This window comes from Protomyctophum bolini, assembly GCF_963924005.1.
Source record: "Protomyctophum bolini genome assembly, chromosome: 17".
NCBI classification, from domain to species: domain Eukaryota; kingdom Metazoa; phylum Chordata; class Actinopteri; order Myctophiformes; family Myctophidae; genus Protomyctophum; species Protomyctophum bolini.
Window position 1 is genome coordinate 9,979,238 of NC_137878.1, and position 24,122 is coordinate 10,003,359.

The 24,122-nt window shown below is 42.1% G+C and overlaps 1 protein-coding gene across 1 annotated transcript in view; it reads left to right on the forward strand.

The window, feature by feature from the left end:
* Positions 1-24,122, forward strand: part of ctdp1 (CTD (carboxy-terminal domain, RNA polymerase II, polypeptide A) phosphatase, subunit 1) — a 94,227-nt gene that overhangs the window by 25,954 nt on the left and 44,151 nt on the right. Inside the window, exon 12 of the mRNA XM_080787461.1 lies at positions 993-1,149. Coding sequence (XP_080643587.1) covers positions 993-1,149 — 157 coding nt within the window. The remainder of the gene's footprint in view (positions 1-992; positions 1,150-24,122) is intronic.

Sequence of the window (24,122 nt, forward strand, 5' to 3'; positions counted from 1 at the left end):
AGAGAGAGAGAGAGAGAGAGAGACCCTGTGCGCTAGCCTGGTTAATAAACCAGACCAATATCGCACGGACCGCGGGATATTAGTCTGGGGAGGCTCAGCTTGGATTTAATTTCCAGGGCGGCGGGTTGAAACATTTTCTCTTTGACGCAATTGGTCAGAGCTACTGTCAGTCAAAGGTCTCAAGCATTGAAAGTCACTGTACCAAAGCCCGCCCATATTGCATACCGTGTCCCGCTTGGCCGCCCCCTTTCTCTGGTGTAGGAAATGGCCGTACAATTGAGCCTCTCCAGACCGTAATCCGCCGGCAGTATGGAAGCGCTCGTTATCAGTAAAGCAACCTCCTGCTGTCTACCTCTGTGCAAATCTTGCCTGTAAATCTCTGGAAGAAAGACTTTTGTTCCTCACTTTGTGGAATGGCTTTGATTTCACAGGGCCTCTCTCTCAGAACTTGGTCACTAGTTTGGAAATGGTACCAGGGCTGGCACCAATTAACACCATCGGCATCGGGGCCCATGACGTAAATCACGTCAAGTTCAAGTGCACGGTCATGTGCCCGAGACGGAGATTGATAAGCTCCGTCAAATTAGTGCTATGAAAACTGATCCATCGTCAGCAAGCCTAGAGGCGCTTGCTGACGATGGGCACATTTTATTAATGGATTAAATAGGCCCGGGCCCTCAAGGTGATAAAATTGTTAATACTGCCACACTACGTACCCCCTTTCCGTTATGCTAATTTCTGTGTTGTCACTGCTGTTTTAGCATACTGACTCATCTACCAGTGAGGATCCCTCACTGGGAGGTCGTAGAGCCTTCATCCTACATCTTACTCCTTCCACCCAACACTCCCTGTTGACAACTGCCGCCCCAGCCCATAGGATTACGTGCAGTGACAATTTTCCCTGACAAGTGCCCCTAAACATTGATTTTGATATCATAGTACCTTCATAGTACCTTTTTTTTAAAAAACGTGAATATGTCTGTGTTCCTCAGGGGAACTCAAAATGAGGGCATACTGGACGCGACGGAAGAGCCCGGCCAAGATGATGAGCAGCCAGGACCCTCACGCAGGAAACGACAGCAGAGCATGTCGGAAACCATGCCCCTTTACACACTCTGCAAAGAGGACCTGGACAGCATGGATAGAGAGGTAAGAGACACCACCTGTTAACACCACTATTATCATCAAACAAAATGCACTTATTCATATTGGTGGCCAAACGCATTTTGGATCGGATGACAGATTTTTGCCACCTGGAGGACTTCCTCAGGTGAAGGTGGACTTCGGCTTCATGGGTGAAATGTTGTTTGCGTATAATGTTTTTATAATCTAAAAAAATATATACAAACGAAACGTGCCCTTTGGTTAGTCGATTAATTGACGAAAGTAATCGATAAAAGAATCCCTAGGAAGATAATCGATAGTTGCAGCGCTAATCATGGGGAGGAACATCATAGAGGACAACCCCACACCGGCATCACCTCCAGCTTCCTGGAGGGGTCACAGCATGTGCAGCTCTCTGGAACATGTCATGTGATGCTCAGGGGCTGGCAGTGTAGGAGTGCTTTGGCAGTCGTTTCTGGCTGACGGAAGATTATTCACATGTACAAACAGAAGGAAAAGCACCAGACCAGTGCATCTGTTCATCCTTTAGTCTCTCACATCCTGTGGCATCCATTTTGGTACTCAAATCCCTCTCCTATGCCATCATTTCAGCTCCATCTACACTCCATGTTCTCATCTTGCATATGCTCTTTGTTACTGATAGGCAGGTGAAGTGAGCACTTTGAGGTCTGCTCAATGGAGTATTTAATGGAGTTTGATAATGCATGGGCATTATATATATGGAGGAAAATGTGCAGGTCCTCTCAGTACGTAGGCATTACTCATATTGAGCTCAATAGAAGAGCGTGTTGCGTGTTCACATGTGACACGTGGTGAGCGTTTTCAGTTCACGACACGCGATGCTGGGTCTTCTTTTGAAAAGGATATTGTTGATTTAATCACATTTGTTGTTGTTGGAGAAGGTAAAGCATCTTATCAAACAGTTGCAAGAAAATCCTATTGCGTCAGGTGATTCAAGGTAAATTGCCTTTGTGATAGAAATCGAATCTGTCCTTTCGTCCCAGTCTTATTTCACACCTCACCTACCTTTTATTACTGTCGTGCACAATGCACCTCGCCTACCTTTTATTACTGACATGCACATCTCATCTTTGATCACCTCCGTTATGAAATCTCGTTGGCGTGCTCACTTTTAACCTTGACATCCACCAGAGGTCTACAGACCTTTCTTGTAAATGGTATAATGTCTGGAGGTTTTGATCGAATGCTGCGGATGTTCAGGATGATTGGTCACGCTTTGAATGATGTAGCCATTCCTGTTCTCGGGGTGCTAAACCCCCTGGCATTATTGATAGTTTAGTTGAACATTGAAGTTGTGTACGTTGCTGTAGCTGTGGGGTACAGTGAGAAAGTGCTGTGCCATGCATTTCTGTAAAAATACCCGCCCCTCTTCTCTTTGTGTTAGTGGGAAAGAAGAAAGCTTGCAGCGTTGCGTAGCCTCTTAAATAAGCACTGACCTAGAAATACTGGCAAAGCTGCCAGCTATTTTGGGGGCAACAGCGGCTAAGAAATAGATCAGCCGCTTGGGTTCCTTGTTCGAGCCCTAGACTACTTCTGGCTTGGTGTCAAACTGTCAAAGTGTCCTTGAGCAAGATACTTGACCCGGGCCCGTAACTGCTCTTGATGGGCAGGTTACTTGGTGCCCTCCCTGTATGGTTTCCTCTGCCGTCTGTGTGGATGTATATGAATGTAATGCACATTGAAAGTCACTTTAAATAAAGGCACTATATATGCACCAGCTACCATTTAAATATTTTTAATTTTACCTCCACATTTCCCCTGCTTCTGCGTATCATTCCATGTGTCTATGCATTTTCCCCCATATGTATCACTATGGAATCCAGCATGAATATATCTGACTGATCCTAGTATCACATAATCTGTTATAAGATAGAAAATGACATTGACTGCATTTGATAGTCCATAACACAATGCCATTCATCACTGTGATAAGCTTTTGATAATCCACAAGTCAATTTGTTATTTTATTTTAGCCACATACAGTAGTCATCAAATGTGTGATTGTCCCATCTCAGTGATCGCCCTACATGCAATTCTACCCCGCGCAGCTCGACTTCTCCTTCATAGAACTATTACAGCGGCACGGAACATCTTCGAAAGATTGCTCCCCCCCGTTTGTGCACGTTAAGACGTCGTCACAGCTTCTGCGGGAAGCTAGATGGAAATTGTTTCCGTTATTAATCTGGAAATGGTACATTATGTCTGCAGCAGCGCAGGGCCTTTGGTACGATTTGTATTTTGTACAGTATGTGTGGCTGTGGTACAGTAGTGTTGCGCCGTGAATCAGCACTGACAAAGTACTTCAGTACTACACATAAACCAGTCTGCTCTGAAGGCTGCTGCCGAAACGAGAAATTGCATTCTGAGCCATCTTTTATTTTGGAGTGCCGCTTTTTCCATTTAGTTGATTTATGAGTTACGTTATTTTCAAAGCTGAGCACCCTGCGCTGCCTTAAACAAAGGCCAGGGCAGTTTCCATAGGAAGCGCACCTGCTTCTACTTCAGTATTGAAAAAAGGTACTGTCTATACCTACATTGTTCATTGGTCCATTTTTTATTTAAAAACATGTTTTGAAGAAGAAAACGATGCCTGAAGAAGGTCAGTATAGACCGAAAGCTTGCAAATAAATAAATACATAAATGTGATGCATTGTGACCGTGTGGATCTGCTAGTTTCACTGTTTGTTATGGCTACAAAAGTTATCCAGTTATCTGTCGTGGTTCTGTAGTGCAGTCGAGCAGGAGTTGGTAATACACGAACAGAACAGTTCAGGCTTGGTTGTGGAGCCATGATGGCTAACAGGCAAAAGGACTGTTCTCAGTGCCTTGTGCTAGGAGGTGATTAGTCTGTGGCTGAATGAGCTCCTCATCCCCACCAGCACATTTCATCTGCCATCAGGATGTTGTGTCATGTCCAGCTTCCTTCTACTCCCTCTACTCTAGACCTGAGGACGATTATGAAAATGTCAGTGTTTTCTGAAAAACCTAGGTTTCTGTCTGTGGTTCACAAACATTTTCATGTCAAGGAACCCCAAAACTATATTATGTAATTGGCCGCCGACCCCCATCTGAAAATATGTTGTTTCAGGGACCCACCAGAAGCAAAGATTTGAGTTAAAAACGTTCGCTCTGAAAGAATATATATTCAAAGATTTGCGCCACATTTTCACAATTAAAAACAAATAGCAGACCTACAAGCTCGTAGAGCACCACTCGGTGGTGCGCTATGAGCTTGTAGATCTGCTATTTTTCAATAGCTGAAGTAGAACATAATGTTTCAAACACCAAAAGGGGTTTCCGCCCAGAATGTATGATGGATGTTGCAAACATGTGCAGTTTTCTGTGTCAACAATGTTCAACCGTGGTGGGATCCGGCTTATTCATTTTAATGATGAACTGAGAAATTGACCTGCTAATGTATCAATTGCTCATCCTCACTGTGACCCTGAATACTGAGAAACGGATGAATTAGTCCAACATGATCAGTCATTCAGAAAAGTGGGAAGCTAGTGGTTTGCACAATAGTCCAAATGCATTAGCACTAAGCTAAATGCTGCGTCCATTTGCAAGATAATTAATTGATTGAATGGCGAAGGCACTAGGGCTAATGCTTGTTTCATCTGTGAAAAAGGTCATCAATCATCATGCTTTCATTTCAAACCACGTGAAGGCAGACGTATTGCGTGGCAGCGATTGGTGATCATCAAATGTCTATGTTGTGAGAATCAGTGCCATCGTGTTTTAACCCAGTTAGGCCTGACCTCGAAAAAAAAAAAAGATCTTCTAAATCCTCCAGTTTTCTGAAATAAATATTTTCACAATTTGTCAAAAATAACAGACCTACAAGCTCGTAGGCGCGCTATGAGCTTGTAGATCTGCTATTTTTCAATAGCTAAATTATAACATAATGTTTAAAACACCAAAATGGATTAAAATAATCCCATGCTGCCTTGATTATGCACAGCTTTGTGTGTCTGTGTTCGTAGCACGGAATATGGCGATTTGATTGGCTGAGCAAGGAATGTGATGATGTATGATGATAAGAGCGGTTAGAGCGCCCCTCACAATCACACGACTGATTCTTTTTGAGTGGTGCAACCACTCCATTGCCCAGCAATGTGTGTCCCTGGTTCAAGGCTGGGTCTGAGCACGGAAACAGCATTTCTTCACCACCAAGTGTCACTATTGTGCAGCGCCACACACACACACACACACACACACACACAGGCCAGGGAGGAGGGCTTGTACAGTACAGTACAGTACAGTACAGTACAGTACAGTACAGTACAGTACACCACTCACTTTAGACGGGTCAGTCCTGCTAATGATATGGAGAAGCGTAATCACTAGGGATGGAGCTGTTTCATAGGCATTGAGCCGGTGTGATCTGCTCGCAATGGGGCAGTGTTCCCGCAAGGTGTACCCACCCGTCCCCTTGTTTTAATGTGACATTTTGAACCGGTTGAAATATAAAACTCGAAAGAGTTAAGACATCAACTCATTCAAGACTTGTGTGAGGCTTAATCTGAATGAATTGTATGTTGAGAGGTGAAATTTGTTCGTGATTTACCCATTCACTTTTTATTTACAATTAGCCAATTGATTATTTAATTCAGCTATTTGTTGGATATGATGTATTGAGCAATGGATTTTTATCCCTGGGTAATTAATTCATGATGTATATACACTGTAGTGTACAGTTTGTGCCTCCATGTTCTTTATAATATTCTTTGCTGACGCCATGCAGATTTAGACACCATTGTTTTCTAGGGTGAGTGAGTACCCATGACACACCACAAAAAGACAGAGAGAGACAAAGACACTGTGGCATCTACAGACAGAGAGAGACAAACGGAGTGCATGCACACAGAAGAGACATAGCAAGTATTATTATTGGAGCGTTCCTCCTGATGAAAATGTGTGCTCCATTGAGCGTACCTTTTTAGTTCTTTGTGCTTTAGTACATAGTCAGTGTAACCTTCAACCCCAGAGGGTTCAGAATGCAATATAGAAGTAGCAGCCCTGATTTGAATGCAGAAAATTAGGCTGTTGACTTTCTTGCAAGCAAGAGCAAATCCCCCAACCAACATCTCTACTTTGTGTTGTGGAAGAGTAAAGAGAAAGTAAAGGGCAGGACTCTGGTAGTCTTTTTGAAATGTCATCCCTTGCAGCCTGCCTCGGGTAACGGCTGTGTGTGTGTGTGTGACATTCTTAAACTTTAGCAGAACTTTGCGGGTGAAAGAAAAATGGCAGACCTAATTGGCTAGAGCTCTGCACTTATCTCAGGTAGACAGGCTCACATTTTAAATGTCACAAATGGTTACATGAAGGAATCTGTCAATTTACCAGGAGCAACATGTGTAGCAGATGTACCAGCTAGGTGACCTTTCCTTGAAATAGTTTTCCTTTGCGTATTGCATGATAGCTGGGACTGTCTGCTGTCTCCTATTCACTGCTCCATGCAGGCTAATTAGATGTGTATGAATCGTTATGGGTCTGTGTGTGTGTGTGTGTGTGTGTGTGTGTGTGTGTGTGTGTGTGTGTGTGTGCGCGCTCTATTTACCCTTTTTTTGTCAATTAATTCCTCCCCACACGTCTGTGTTGTCACTGCTGTTGTACCCGTGTGCAAGTTGTCTAATGAAGTGAAAGCTGTCATCTGGTGATGTTTGCATTGCAAAGACAGTGTATAGATTTCACTTAACAATGAGTAAATTGTGTTTTTAAGTGGTGCAACCACTTCTACAACCAGCTTGCAATGTCCGTGTACCTGTTTGTGTACGTCAATGAGCACGAGTTTGTGTACGTCAATGAGCACGAGTATGTTACTTATTAATATCAGTAGGGGGCGCCAGAAACAGAGAGAGGGGTAGTGCTGTGTCTCTAATATGAGAGAGAGAGAGAGAGAGAGAGAGAGAGAGAGGGGAGTTGCACCACTTGGTTGTGTGATTTTTTCTTAAGGAGCACAGATGATGATAATCATAGCCTTGGCTGTCTACTGTGTCTAGCCAGAGTTGGCCCATCTGTAGACCTTTTTGTTATCAAGCTATTGTTGAGATGTTTTCCTTTTTCTCCTCAATAGAGCTGCCATGCCCATGTGTATAGATCCTGTCACTGCCAATCCCTACTGTCTAGTAAACACCCCAGCCCTGCCAGCTAAGCCCGTGAAAACGGTCACATCTGTAGACCTGACTACAAAATGCTGTCAATGCTCCTAGCCAGGGCCAGAGCACAGCCTTTCACTTTGTGATGGCTGAATGCCTCTGTGGTATTTGTGTTCAGACCTTCACACCATTGTCATATCAGAAGCTACCAACAGTATGATTATAATAAGGCACAGACTGTACAGCACAGACATTTCCCTGCTCATACGCCTACTGTATGAGTATGTGACGAAAAGTATTTTTTTATTAATCTAACATTTTCTCATTGGGTTTATGTCCTCGATTGATACCTTGTAAAAAGATAAAAAGCCTTCCAAAATAATAACGTTGCACACTCATTTGTGAGCTTGTAGATCGGCTATTTTCTGCAAATAATTGATAGTCGATACATTGGTAGCCAACTATAAATTCACGTCATTCTTGTGCCTTTCCATCACAAGAGAGGAAACACTGAATTCTTGAAGAAAGGATGAAATGGCACAGACAGTATCTCTGTACATTCGTTCTGCTTCCTATAGCTCAGCCATCACTGACTGCATAGCATTTGGAGCCAAATATTTTACAGTCTCAGGCACATAAACAACAGCACATTAATGCATTAAGTTTTATTCATGATTCCTTCTGGTCTTTTCAAGTCTTCATTTTTCAATTTTTACTTTTCAGAGTAAATCCAAGCCTTTGAACCTTTTGAACAAACATTGGTTCAGTTCATTTTGCAGCCATGTCTGAAATGTGATGGTTGAGTACAGCGTTAAGAATTGGCTACAGTATGTCTTTGAACTTACTTGGAATGTAGCTCTCCTGATGGGTTCTCTAGTCTAGTCTGATATTTTAGTGTGTCACCCTTGAAACGGATTCCAATTTGATACCTTCCCCTTTCTCTGTTAAATTAAAGATAGGCAGTACATGATATTTGTTTGTTAAAGTAAGTGTTAAATTACTCTATATTCTGATAGCAAGCAGATGCAATTTGGAACTGGAACAATATAAATGTTAAACTTATAAATGGGAACTCTGTCCTGGTTGGCTGAAACTGGCAACCCACCAGTTACAGATCCATAACTCCTCAAGGAGCCCCGGAGGTCCCAGCACGCCACGTTGAGGATTCATACAGTTTGATTTATACAGTTTGATGATTGGTAAACTCAGTGTTAGTGAGACACGGTTGTAAGAGCTCGCATGTCCTCAGAGATGTTGGCTTTTTGGCCTCAGGATCACAGGGGGATCTCTTTGAGTCGTGAGTCAAAGACATCCTTGGCTGTTCAGTGCCTATAGTGCTATTGATCTCCTATGCTTGCTGAGGTGACATCCTTGGGAAAAACGCTAGAGGACAATCCAAGGCATGACTCTGCAAAATGTCAACATCGATCCAAGGCATCCCCCCCCATCCCATTGTTGAGCCTGAGGCAGGCAGTCTACTAGTCTAGTAACATACATCACATTTTGGTACTCTGGTTGTAAACCATCTATATGTATCTCCCTATGAAGTTCACGTTTTGTCATCTGTGTGTGTTTCTGGCTGTGTGCCCGGATTATGCCCAAATGTGGACAAGCCTGACCATGATGACTGATGCCATAGACTGGCCTATAAATACTCGGTGCCTGTTCCACAAGTGCAATAAACCAGGCGATGCTCGATACTGATATAGGGCAGACACACACAGTATTTATATGATGACACTAACGGTGATGTAAATAGCTTTTCAATGCAATGGGTCCCGGAAAACAATAATAAAAAAAAACATTTTTTGATTTTATAAAACAAAATATCAAATATACGGTATATTTTTCAATGTGTATTTGCGAACGCAGTGAGCACTTACTATGAGACCTAGCAGATCATGTCTGTCTGTGTGTGTGTCTGTCTGTCTGTCCCGCTTTTGTGCCCATATATGGAGCTGAGTGATTACGTCACCATGACTCAGCCATAACCATATAAGGAGTCCCCAAAGCAGCTATACGTCCAAAACCCAAATATGTACGAGCTGCGTTCGCTTCCCGCGTTTGCGCGTCTTACTGGTATTAATACAGTGAGTATGTAGTATTGGCAAGCACAACTAAAAGTAAGAAATACTATATAGTGGGCAACAGTGGATTTAACATACGTAGCTTAATACCAACCAATAATAGGGGGGGCGGGGGGATTTCAGTGCATCAGTGTTTAGCCGAAAGAGTGCTAGATTTCCATAGTTCCATAATTCAGTAACAGGTTTTTATCCCAGACATGCAGCACAGATACACTTAAGAACTCCTTTATCCCAAGGGCCATTAGACTATATAATGAATCAATGGGGGCCGTGGGGGGGAGACGAGGAGGGAGGGGGTTGGTCGGTTGACGTATTTGCCTTGCTTTTTTTGCTTTTTAACTCATGCTTTTTTTTTTACTTATAGCTATTGCCTTTTTTTTTTTACTGCTTTCTATGATGTAATGTATTTGTATATGTTCATCGTGCTCTTTTTATTCTGTATGTTTTTACACTGGAGCTTTTGGACAAAACAAATGTCCTTCGGGATCAATAAAGTGTCTGTCTGTCTGTCTGTCTGTCTGTCTGTCTAGTACCATGGTGTGTGGCCGAAAGAGTGCTAGTTTTCCACGTACAACAGTGTGTGACCGAGAGAGTGCCATAGTCTTCAGTGCGGGATAAAGTTGCGTCCTGTGGACGCAGTGGTTGTTGGTTTAATGCGCCCAATAGCAATAATCTGCATTTTGGGACGTTGCTGTAGGCAAAAAGCGTATCGGTTACATCTTCTGACCTGATGAAGATGTAACTGAAACATCGAAACGTTGTCGCTTTTTTACTTGCACCCTGATAATAAAATAAGGGCTTAAACTGTCTGAGTTGCTCCTCCTTTCCACCCAAATTGTTATGCTTCAACTTCTGGGGCAGTCAGTTTCTGATAATTGCTGTACTGCCTGTACAGCAGTTTGAACACTCGAGTAGACACAATTACTGTGTATGGAATTTTGTCTCTTTTGTATGGTGTTGCTGAAGGCCAAGCTGTCTTTAGCAGGGTTTGTATCTCTTCCCTCTAGTAGACCAATTAAACAAAATGCAACATGAACACGGCTGACAGGTGAAGTGATGGTAAAGTGAAAGTTGGATTGTGTTATGCATGTAAACGTTTCAGTGAATCTGTTACACCATCATAGCTCTTGTCAATCACTTTTTAAGTATTTATAAAAACCTGTGCTTTCTACTTGTCCAAAGGAGATGTCGACTGCAGCACCGTTCACGCACATTTGGCATTGCTGGAGAAATGGCAAACACATTTTACTCTGTGAACAAATTTGCCACACAATACTGTACATATTTCAAACTGTACACAGTGACTTACTAACATTTGCAAAGGATTGGGCTGTGAGACCATGGCATTATTGTTTTGTCATTTATTTCAAGTGGTAAAGTAACACAACTAGAGTAGAGAAATGCTTTTTATCTCTTCTCTTTTTGCTTTGCTTTGCTTGCATCACATTCCTTTCAACTCTTCCCTTTCAGTTCAGTACATTCTTGGAACTGAGAGACGCTACTTAATAATTAGAACACAGTGACCTGACCCTGAGAAGTTTGAAAAGCATCCACTGGGACTTGGAGGTCTTTGATGAGATTAACGTTCCATTGTGTCTTGTCATTGTGTCGTGACGACGGCGCCGGAATGTTTCTCCAGCTCATCCCTAATTCATACAGCCGAACAAAGCAGAAGTGGAAGTAACGAGACAGTTGCATGCACTCATATGTGGTGTTTATATTTCCACCAGCAACAGGTTTTTTTTATGGTATGTCCATCATCTAGCCACCAGTCCGTTACAAATTTCTTGGAGTATGATTTGATTTAAACTTTGTAGAGGGGTTCAGTATGTAAACTAAGACAGTGCTGTCTTGAAATCACAGATATATATATACAGTTGGAACTAGAGTTGTTCCGATCTATCGGTTGGCCGATACATCTTTTTTGCTCCTATTGACTCAATCGGGCGTTGCCAAATTCACCGATATGCAAAACCGATCTTTTATAAAAGACGTTTACAACCAAAATAATTTGCCCTTTTAATAAGCACCCGGGTCGAAACAAATTCTAATGTGTTTAGACCTGGTCTGACAGGGTCTCTAGACCCATAACATCGCCATGGTAATGATGGTATTCAGATTAGCCATGCGTGCTTCTCCCCCCACCCCAACAGAGTACTCTGCAGCGTTCTGCTCGCTCTGTCAGCTGTCCCCGCAGATAATGTCAATAAACATGCTCCACACAGATAACTTGCATCTTTCCTTTGGCGTTTGTTTGCGTTTCACCTGGCAAAAAAAAAGCAGCAGAAGGCTACACTTATACTTACATCAACCTATAATTTTTACATATTTTGTCCTGGAAATGTGTCCTGGAAAATGTATCCATTAGCTTTCCAAGATGGGTATGACTTTGAAAACATTGTGTTTTGTTAAAGTAAAACTGACCGAGGCGCAGGTTGCCAGATTGGTTTTCCATGAAAACATTGTGTTTTGTTAAAGTGAAACTGACCTCGGGACGTGGGTGGCCAGGTTAGTTTTCCAAGTAAATGGGTTTATGAAAACATAGTGTGGACTAGTTATCATATGATACGGTATATGCAATGTCCCAATGTATTTTTTTTTAGCCTACTATACCTCAGTCAGGTCTAGGTTAAAAGTTTTTTGTTTGTACTGTATTTATTTTTTAGTGACTGCATTCAGCCCTCTCTTTATTCAACGCTTTGATATATTGAAGCAAAAAAGCTAATATACAGTACAGAAAAAAAATCGGTGATCAGGATCGGCCCCAAAAACCGTGATCTGAGCACCCCTAGTTGTAACTTGAGTATGCGTAAGAGTATAGACCAATCTCTCTTTTCACACACTCCATGTCATGCAGATTACACACGCACACACAGACACTATATATGCTGCACTGAGGAGCTTGTCTGTAACTGATGGAGAAATTACTTGTGGAGGTCTCTTTCCTGAGACGATGCTGACGCGTTCTACCATCTTTCAGATATAGCTGCGCAATTTCCATCACTTTTATTTTGTGTCAACATTTGTAGCGGTAATGTCAGTGTCAGTACAGATCTTACTTTCTGTCTTAATGGACTTGCAAAGAGACTGGTGCAGGAAACACACAACACTTTGTTTGGTGTATTGATTGACGGTTATATTATTGGTGGTGATTAAAACTTATTTGACACAAAGCATTTACAATCAGACATATCAGATTAACAGATACATGCATGATAGAAATTGTATAACTGGTAAACGCATGCCGTGGCTATAGGTAGAAATGGCATACACAGTGACAGGGCATAGGGCTGCATTACTTCTGGCCTTGGTTTGTGTCTACTAGCCTGGAACTCACCTATGCTTTTTATGGCATAGGCAGCTCCCGGCAGGATCCGCCGGGATAAACTATGCGCAGCTGCGCAACATGAGACTAATTACTTAGAGCGACAGAGAGAGAGAGAGAGGAGCGTGTGTGTGTGTACATGTGTGCGTGTGTATGTCAATTTTACAAAGGTGCAGACAATCAGAAATCGGCGGAGTGAGCAATGTTTGCGCTACTCTATGCCGAATTTAAGTGGACTCAGACCCAGACTTTTTTTTTCCTCCCTGGAAATAAAAACGTCTGGGTTTCCGAGGCTAGTGTCTACTGACTGAAAGTTAGAACTTTTCTAGTTAGAATCAGACATTATTGTCCTGTGGGGAAAGTGTCTGGCAGTGTCTGGCAGCATTTGGCCTGAAATACAAATTGTTTTTGTGGGAAGTCTTAGTATCTCAAATCTGGACGTGAACCCCTTTTGGTGTTTTAAGCATTATGTTACACTTTAGCTATTGAAAAATAGGTCTCCTATTTTTTTTTTTATCGTGAAAATGCGGCACAAATCTTTGAATATATATTATTTCAGAGCGAAGGTTTTTAACTCAAATCTTTGCTTCTGAGAGGTTCCTGGAACAGCATATTTTCAAACGGGGGTCGGTGGCCAATTACATATAATTTTTGGGGTCCTTGACATGAAATAATGAGAACCAGTGACATAGGAACATGGGTAAGACATTTTGTAGAATCGTTCCCCGGTCTGGACCAATCCTGATCCGTTACCTCCGGTGGTCATTACTGGAAGTTTGGACTTCTCATTGCAGTTCAGTTGATGCCAATCTAGCAGAGGGAAAGCGACAGGGCACTTACAGTGTCACTCCTATGTGCCAGTTGCGATGGACTCAATTTGCCAGCTCCTTTACGGAGAATGGCAACAGAATCCCTGCTTCAATGACAGATGGGCCAGAGGAGTTATCTGAGCTGGTGACTAGGCTGTCGGCCAATTTGAGGAACCATCTAATTTGCCTGTTTGCAATAGGGTACTCCACGCACCAGTGCGTGGAAGGCTCCTCTTGGGCAGGTGTATACGGTACCTGCTCTGGCCTGTTAGAAGTTCTGTTACATCAAAGCCCGTGTCGGTGAATAGGCCTTTTGCTTTGATAGAATTTCAAGGCTGTGGAAAGCACACAGCCCTGAAGCCATGGTTTGCGTTTACTGTATATGTGTTTAAGGAGGAGATTGTGCAAATCAAGCAGAGGTCGGAAGACCATAAAAGTATTATCTGAAAATAAGGCCACTGTTAATAGTATGCCGTATGTTTTAAAACGTAAAAATATTTTCTGGCTTCTGATGCTGGCTACTTATAGTAATTGGAAGAAAATAAATATAATAAAAAACATAATCCGACTGTCAAATTGAACTAATAGTTAAAGGAGAGTGAGTGTCCCTCAGCGTTTTACCCGCACGGCCGGTTAAGCACTGGATTCTCTTCAATCGTGTGACAATTATTCTTTTTTCTTTCCATCTGCTGTTGTTGTTGTTGTGGGGAATAACTCCACGGACTGGTAACTATTGCTTCCTGCTTACGCTGCACAGCGTTTAACCGGTTTGAGACCGCCTACCTTTCTTAAAGTACACAATATTAACTTAACCCATTCTGACCGGGAACCCATTTTGGTGTTTAGCATCATGTTATGCTTTAGCTATTGAAAAATAGCAGATCTACAAGCTCATAGCGCGCCACCGAGTGGCGCGCTACGAGCTTGTAGGTCTGCTATTTTTTGAAAAATCGAAGAACGACTGACATTTTTTTTAATCTGATCTCAGGTCAGAATGGGTTAATCAGACCAGTGTGTGTCCAGTGGAAACCTCGTATGAATCTGATCTCAGGTCAGAATGGGTTAACTGACATCATAATGTTCTACAAAAATACTTGCCCGGCCATTATTGAACGCCATAACTCGGGGAACAGAAGGGGAGCTTGTGACCACCTTCTGTGCTGCCGGATTTAAAATGAGCGTGACAATTTATAGACCACAATCAAACATGAAGCAGTTTGATTGCGTGGGTTTCGCTTCGAGGTATACGTGCCTGTCGTGATAACCGGTATGTCAGCAGTCCAGTCTGTTCAGCTTCACCCGTTTGCCAGAGAAGCTTGCGAGTTTACAACGGGGAAGATGGAAATTCACTGGCAAAGACATCCCGTCACATTTAAGCATTTAAGCCATTCTGACCTGAGATCAGATTCATACGAGGTTTCCACTGGACACACACTGGTCTGATTAACCCATTCTGACCTGAGATCAGATTCTAAAAATGTCAGTCGTTCTTCGATTTTTCAAAAATAGCAGACCTACAAGCTCGTAGCGCGCCACTCGGTGGCGCGCTATGAGCTTGTAGATCTGCTATTTTTCAATAGCTAAAGCATAACATGACGCTAACACCAATATGGGTTCCCGTTCAGAATGGGTTAAGCAAACAAAAAAGAAAAAAGTATCAAAGGCATGGCACTAGGTCTTTAATCACCTCTTTGGGGCAGCTTACTGATCATCCCTCCATGTGTGCACATACCGGGGTGGAGTGATTACAATAACCTGCCATGTGTTGCATGAGGGCAGAGTAATTACTGGATTGACTGAATTCCTTGAGGACGATGAATATTCTCTCTGATCAGCTTCCATTTTGTGCACAGTCCTCCTTGGCAACCTGACCTGAAATACCGTCTGTCAACTGCCGAGATAACCAACTAACCTGAGATTTTTTTTGCCTTTTGAATTGTTGGTTCTCTTTGTGTATCAACGGGAAGCCATCCAGTTTTGGTCATTGTTTATATGTTTACAAGCAATTGAGCCAGAATAAATGTTTACTTCTTGAACCCTACCTTTCATTGACCTGGGTCTCCCAGGGGTCTATTCTTGGACCCCCATTCCCTTTGCCCTCTACACCAAATCTCTTCCCCGACAAATTGCAGATTTAACACTTTGAGGGCTTTATATATCGAGGCTCCCGGGATTGTTTAATTACCTTTGGAGCATATGCCGAAGTATTTACGCCTTTCATCCATGAAAATCCGCTTGAACACACTCCAATGATTTGTTATTGAGCCGACAAAAACCCACTTCCGTGGGGAAGAGCAAAGCTAAGATTGTCCGTACATCCTCGTTCACTTTGCGTTGGACTCAGTTTCCCAGAAGCCCTTGCAAGCCGGCGGTTGGTTGATTTCCGGTTACATCATCATAACGCGTCTGCCTCGTCACCAGGTCCGCGACAAATCGTCTGTTTCTTTAAAATTATTACAAAACGGCGAATTAAACACGTAAAACAAAGGGTTTAGCGTATTACGCAGGGGGATAACATGGATTAACTACTGCATAACCCACATGGGACACGGGTTATGCAGTTAAACTGTTTTAAAGCTCACAACGTTATGCAGCGTTATGCGTTCTTAGCTTGTAGATCTACTATTTTTGTTGAATGTTCACATATTTTCACCAATGTTATGCCTATACGGCATACCCAGAATTGTGTCGGTAGGGTTCAAGTGGTACCTGATCGTCACAAAAACAGTTTGTCGCTGCCTGAACCTCATACATTTAAAGTTGACATGTCCTTGATGCTACATTTGGATGTCAAATGGAAAGTGTTTAACCTTAATAGCAATGTTTTCAGTCTTGAATAACTGTTCTTGACTGCCTCTATTATCGACTGTTTTGCTGAGTTTGAGGAAAAAAAGGTTCAGCACCTATTCTGTTTGGCTAAGCTTGTAAGAAAAATGTCACCATTGCATTTCATCACCTCCGACATTTCAATACTTTGCAACTCTACTTCATATACGCATACCATATATCCAGCAGCCACGGAGACGGTAGCAAATAGTGATTTGAGTAAATTGTAATAGAGTTTACGGATTTTCAGTTTTATTGGACCAGATCTTGAAGAAAGACTGATAAAATAGAAGGATATTACATGAATAATGTGCCGTAAGCCGATCTTCACCCATATATTAAACATACGTATCTGTGGGCCTTGTATTGCGTGAGTATTAACTTTTAATCCACCATGAACCAGTACACTCTCATAATCAAACTGTTTTGAAGACTTTCAACAAGCGCTCACAGTAGCTACTGCCTGGCTGGCGGTTGGTTCCGGAACCAGTATCGCATTTTGGCCTTTGTTCTGTCCCTGGTGGTCTGGAAAGCATCTGAGATGAATGTAATGAGGAAAGAACCAAGAGAAGAAGCATCCAGTCCAAGTTAGCCATATATTTTCAGAACCATGGACAGCAGCACTTATGCAACTTATCTACAGCAGTGGGTTTCAAACTTTTTGTCCCCAAAACAATGGACAACTTAAAGTCTCAAGGCATACACACACACACACACACACACACACACACACACACACACACACACGCAGTGGGTGCTCAGCTTTGAAAACAACTTGACTCATAAACCAACCAAGTGGAAAAAGCAGCACTCCAAATTAAAGGATGCAAGACTGGGCTCCGATGCTTAAATGCAAATATTGACTGCCATCTGCATCAGTTTATCCCCATTCCATCCGTTTACTTTTTAGTGCCTCAGGTCTTGTTCCAGTTCCACTCTTTGTTCTGGGTTAAGTTTACTGCAGAGGTGTTATATAAGCACTTTTTGAATTGCTATCAGTGCTACAGTCCCACGGGCAAATTGGAAATAATCTGCAGGAGGCCTACTTTTTTTTGCTACTGGATCTTCGCCAACGAAGGCTTGATGTTGTCCTATTACCTGTGAATTCCCTGGCTCTTCGCAAGCCTGTGGCATCATATGCTTCCCCTCACAGCTGCAGCGAGTAATTTTAGAGGGCTATATGTGTCATATAGTACAATATATTTTGCGACGGCAGCTTTTCCTCCCAATAAGCCAGAGCAAAGAGAGCGGTGAGAGGCCAGACTGCTACATTGACGTCTATTGACTAGTCCTTTTGACGTGATTTGGAAGAAAAGTCTCATTCTGACCATTTGCTTCTGCTTTACTCCATTTTGTCTCACAATTAGGTTATCGATTTCCTAGCGAGACGTAATGACTGTCTGAAATGAGGTCTGAAAGTAATGACTTTCAGACCCCAGGCGAAGCTTAACATCTTACACTATTTGCCTGAAAACAAGTCATCTATGCCATTGACTTCAAACCTTAATTGGGATGAATCTCCTGCTGAGCCACTGAATATACAATGAGGCAGCCGCCTTTTTTTAAAAGCTTTTCCAATGTCTTCCTCTCAATCAGTATCAACTTCTCACCTTTGGATCATTAAAGTTTACTTTGGGTTCAAAGTCAGCTTACAGAGACGGACTGTCTATACCCAGCTAATTAATTGTTTTGACAACCGGAGTGTAGCATGGTAATGCATTCTTTATCGCAGCGTTTCTGTGGAAACACTGTTTCCTAATTAGTTCAACCACTTTAATTAACGCTATACATCGGTTATTTTGCTGATCTACAAGCTCACAACGCATCTCAATGCATTGTCAGCTTGTAGATCTTCTTTTTACCTATTTTACCTATAACAACACAAATCTGGTATGGTGGTCCCTGGAAAACAACAAAAATTAGTCATTATTGTTCAGGGTCTTTTGCTGGAAGGAGACTTCTCAAAAAATGGAATATTGAGCGATGGGAACCGTTTTACTTTTACAAACCTTAGTTAATATGACCTGGCACAAGGACGGTACCTGAAGAACCAACCAGTTACTGGTGTGAGTGAATTGGACCAGGGGTTCCCAACGATCAAAAATATTTTACACACCTGAATAGAATTCAACAGAATGAGTGAAATACAATGTAAACATGTGACCATTTGTGACCTCGGGACAGTCATCGCGGGATGACTAACTGTTGAGCAGTTTCAAACACGGTTTTCTTCGTCTAAAATTATGTGAAGCGATGTCTCATTAATCCTGTAATTTCAGGCTACATTTCACTTCAGAGTTTAAATCGGCATGTAAACATGACAGGCCGTAAATTGTCTAGTAGTAGCTTACCTCAACACTAAGTCACTGTTTGAAGGGAAATCGTTGCTAAACCCCTATAGCCCTAGGCTTAAAGGGACATTTCACTGCTGTCACTCAATGTTAATAGTATTTGTAGTAGAAAACGCTAGCACAGGTAGAAATTTGCACCCTATGGCCAGACAAATAATGACGTCTGTGTGTTTGACTAGATTCCTGAATTTCTGCACCAAATAATGCTTTGGTGCACTGCCCTTCCTTGTGGAGACGTGGAGGTGTGACATGTTTGTAGTCCAGGAAGGACAATCTTGGTCATGAAAATGGCGCCATGACTAAAATATCTAAAAATATCTAAAATCTAACTCATGTTGATATGATTAGGTAATGTAATGGTGATGTACAGTAAAACAAACGGTGACAAAACAAACATTGAATTCCCTTTATTGTTAATGGCATTTAATGTTTGTGTTGGGGACAAGATGAAGTACATTTTCCCTTCATTGTAAATGGCGTTTTTAAAACAAACACTGAACTAAAAACAAACATTAAACCTGTATATAGAAAACGTATTACGCACACACGGACCACAGGAAAGTGTTTCTTCTGTCCTACACATCATTCAAACATCTTCTGGTTGCAAAAGGGGTGAAGTGGCCCTTTAATACATTACCTTTAGTCCATGTGTGGACAAATTATGTGCATAACATTTCCTCTGGGGTTAGGTTGGGGTTGCGAGTCAATGGCAGCATTATTTCGGGGGTCGGGGCTGAAAAGTGTGGGAACCCATGAATTGGACTGTGGTTCCAACTTCCAATGTAACATCGATATGATATAATGGTCATTTTTCCAGCGACCATGGATTTGTTAATATACACAAAACCAATGATTATTGCATCTCTCAGCCAGAGCAGACCAACCCTATCATACAGGATGCAGTGATGACTATTATAGATATCACCAGTAATGGAAGCTCGGAGCCGAGTGGAAAATAGTCTATGGGCTTGTGTGTGGAGGGCAGGCAGCAGCGTGTCTGTAAATGATATCCCCATAGTCTAGATCCGATAAGCAATGTAGTTTCTATAATACCTTTCATACAGATGAAGTATAAGCTGATTTGTATTTATTTATTTACGTACAGTACAGTGTATGAAGCCAGTCTTTTGTTGTAGTTTCCCAACAAGATTTCTGATGTGGTGTTGAATTTGTCGTCAAGCCAGATGTCATATCCTAATGCTAATGCATATCCTACTAATGCATCCGGCGATTGTAGCTGCTGCAAAAGCTACAAAGCTACAAAAAAGTGGAGCTGGTACAAAACTACAAATACTCTGTGTAGCTTTGCATCTTTGTATCTTTTGCATCTGCCCGTGTGAAGGCAACATATGCCATGTCCTCCTACATACCCCAAACTGGATGTACTGTATCTGTTGACTCCTGGTCGCCAAATATGGCTGTGAGAGACTGCCGGTACTGCCGGTTTAAAATAACTCCAGGAATGACCGGTAATCCATAGAGCTAGCATAGCAACGAAGGTACCAGCCCAGGCGTACCAGGGCTCTCTGAGAACCAGGGTTTGGGAAACACCCGTCTAGAGAATCTCATTTGAGGTGAGGCAGCGTGAAAGCGTGTGGCAAGGAGGATGACACACACAAAGCCTAATATACTCCATATTATAACAATGGTGTCGCTTGCCGAAAGTAACGGATTTCAAGTTATGACATGCCATATCGTGACACGTTCTATTGAAATATACTTTAGTAAGTAGAAAAATGCTGAAGGACGCATTTAATTTCCCCTTGGGGAATAAAGTACCCACCTACCTATAAAACTAGGCCTGTGTTTGCTCTTATTTCAGCATTTTGAGCAGATGATGAATTGTTGGGCACTTAAAAAAACGACTTAATCTGTGTGCTCCAATTGAGTTAAATCCATACACTAAATCACAGAGCAGGCACAAATCGTGCAGCACGTCGTAATCAGGTACACACCAGAGCACTTTGTCACAAATTTTTTTTGCTGCCTCAATAAATTAAACCCAGGTTGTACTAACTCCACTTGATTTGAGACTCGGAGGGGCTGTTTTTTAGGACTAATTCAAGCCGCTGCAATTTTCACCCACAGCTCTAATGATTAATTCATGCTCCGTTGTATGACGGTGTTGTATGCCGAAAATGTCCTTTTGGTCTGGATTTAGCTTTAGAAAGCTGTGACGCATGCCCTCAGCTTGACCTGTTATTACAGCCAGGGAATGTATACCGGTACAGTATGTATCAGGACGGCCACATTGCTATTGCTAGGGATTGTCAATATCCACTTTTCTGCCAAGACCCTCTCTCTCTGCCTGACACCATGAACTGTGGGCAGTTTTCAGATGTGGGTCTCACTGTCCATAAGTACTCAACAAAATTCTTACCGTGACGGATTTGACGGTGCAGGCAACGGAGCGGACTGCTGTGATTTACCCTTTTCAGGTGAATTCTCTCACGGTTCAACATGAGTGGATCTGTCCTGCAAAGCTCAGTCTAGACTTAACCCCATTAAGCTTGTAGTCACGATTTTCACACATTCTCAAAATAAATAGAAAACGTTAAAAAAGAGAGAAAATCTTCCCAAATAGCAGAAAAAGAGCAGATTTATACGCGGTTTTTATTCACTAATAAATTAATTATTCATTTATAATTTGTTCAATTGGAAAAAGGGCTTCGTTAAGACCTCCATATTATTATGGTCAATGCCTGTGTGAAAAGTGGGAGCGATTGGTGCAGGCAGTGAGGAGCTGCCTGTTTCTGACAGACACACATTCAGACAGACATTGTCAGAATTATAGTATGATGATGATGATGATGATGATATGGCAATTACAGGTGCCTTAGGTGATATTTCTTGTTAAATAAGTGTTTGTTCAGTAGCATGGGTCTCCCTGTCTCTCCAGCTTATTAGTGAACTGAAAATATATTTTCAGGTTTAGGATACCATTTTCATCCAATTAGGAGTGAACTCATACCAGATACAAGCGTTTTGGAATTTTAACAAATTAAAGCTGATATATGGGTTCTCTCAACTGATTGGATGAAATTGGTGACCGCCTGGAAAATAATCGTATGTATAAGAGCTGGACCCCTGTCGCTGAACAAGCTACCAGAATATAGCTTTAACTTTTTAATTAAACGTTTGGTTCATCAAAAGAATATAACTTACAGCACATTTTAGCCATACGCATAGTTTGCATTCTTTTGTGTTTCTTTGCGTTTCGGGTTGGTTGAAATTCCAACAAGCTGTTGCTTTATTGACTTTCAGATTCTGTCAAGTTAATTTGTACATCTCTGCAGGTCTTGGTATGGATCAGTAACCTTTCTCTGCTCTGCACATTGCAGTTGAATTTCCAAATTTCTAGTCGTATGCAATTTAGAATTGCACTGAGCCGTTGTTACTGAGGTAGGATATCATTTATAGGTATTTGCAGCACCTAAAAAAAAAACGAAACAATGAATATATGAATAAATTAGCAACACAAGATCCAGAATATACTAAGTTATAAAAGTAATAAGTGGAAGAGATCTAACGTGTGTGGAAAAAGGCATTTAAATTGCAAAATGTTATGTTGAGACAGAAATCCCTTTGGGGATAATGTGAATTCATGAGATTCAGTGTTTGTTTTGCTACCATTGTTTGGCTTCAGTCACATTTTATTTCTAGGTTCTGTATGTCATGTCTTAGCTCTATATTCTCGTGGTAATCATTGCTGTGGAGTGTTTCTTCACTAACGAGTCTCATATCAATTTCATTCAATCAGGCGAGATAACTCATACCGGATACAGAATAAACAATTGAAATTGGAAGTGATGAAGCAAAACAACGAGCAGACACATTTTTAATTGGAACACTACAACATCTCACACACACACACACACACACTACATGTGGCACCGACGGTGATCGTGTGACAGAATAATTTGTCCTTTCACTTTGCAAGGACAGATTTTTTTGTGGTGTGCGATTCTTTCACCTCTTCAGTACTTCAGAGAGAGAGAGAGACTTCAAGGAATTGGGATGGAGACCAACTAGCACAGGTCCTATTTTAAGCTTGTGTCCCCTTTGCCTCATGGCAAAACTGATCTAAGTCATCATTAGTGCACAGTTCTTTGGCTGTCTAAATAGCCAACGACTGGCCCTTAACCCATTCTGACCGGGCACCCATTTTGGTGTTAGCATCATGTTATGCTTTAGCTATTGAAAAATAGCAGATCTACAAGCTCATATCGCGCCACCGAGTGGCGCGATACGAGCTTGTAGCTCTGCTATTTTTGAAAAAATCGAAGAACGACTGACATTTTTAGAATCTGATCTCGGGTCAGAATGGGTTCATCAGACCAGTGTGTGTCCCGTGGAAACCTCGTATGAATCTGATCTCAGGTCAGAATGGGTTAAAGTGGCTGTCTGGATGTCAATAATGAGCCTAGCTGAGCCACCAAAATAATTGTCTCTCTGAGTTTAGACCGTTTCTCTCTGAGTGACAAAGTAGCATGTGTTGCTAATGGATGGAGACGCTACCTGCCCGCTCTGTTGGTATTTACCTCGTGTTGCCTCCGCCCTCGTCCCCATTGATTGTTGTGTGTCCCCGGTTGACTGTCAAATGGTTAACCTGATTCATTGATCCAGTAACCTCTGGGGTGCTGTGAGTTATGGCTTCTTTCTGAGGACGATGCAAGGCACAAGAACGGCAATGTCACAGAGATGAACTTCCAACTAAACTAATGTATACATTATCCTACGATTTTGTAACCCATTTTTCACCCCTGTGTCAATCCTCTAATGTGATCCTGGGCTCTACACACCCTCCACCAACCTAGTCCCCCATATATGGGGGACAAGGGGAGAGCAACGGACTTGAACTCATGCTTCCTTCATGCCTGAGTGTCCAAGTTGCTCCTTTACACTTGACAGGGGGGAGTTTCCCTGGTTGGACGTAGCGCGTGGAAGGAACACGTTATTCCAACCAGTTCCTTTCCCCTCCATCAGGCGCCCCGGCTGGCCAGGGGGAGGCAGTTTAGTGACCATGGATTACTGCATGTTTTTTGTGAGGGTACCTACCCTAGGGGACACGGGGAGAACATGCAAACTCCTCACGTTGTTTTGATCCCGATTCGATTCCGATCATTTGAAAATGACGTGATCGGCCCCGATTTCGGATCAGGACAATCCTAGTTAAGATAAGTGTTAAATAGGTCTATATTCTAATGGGATTCCACCTCGGAAGAGTGGTAGGAATTTGGTCTCCCACTTGGGAGACACTGGTTTAAATCTTGGGTAGGACTAGGACAAGGACAATGTATTGCAGCTTTAAAAAATGTATTGTACTTCAGCTTACAAACCTTTCTAAGTGCAAGGAAGTCCCTCTGTCATGAAATGCAGCTTACTTCTTGGTTGCTCGTCTTGAAATGACTTTCACTTTGTGATCTCAGTCTTCAGGTTGACATACCGTAAAATTGATTATATCAAGCTAATCCATA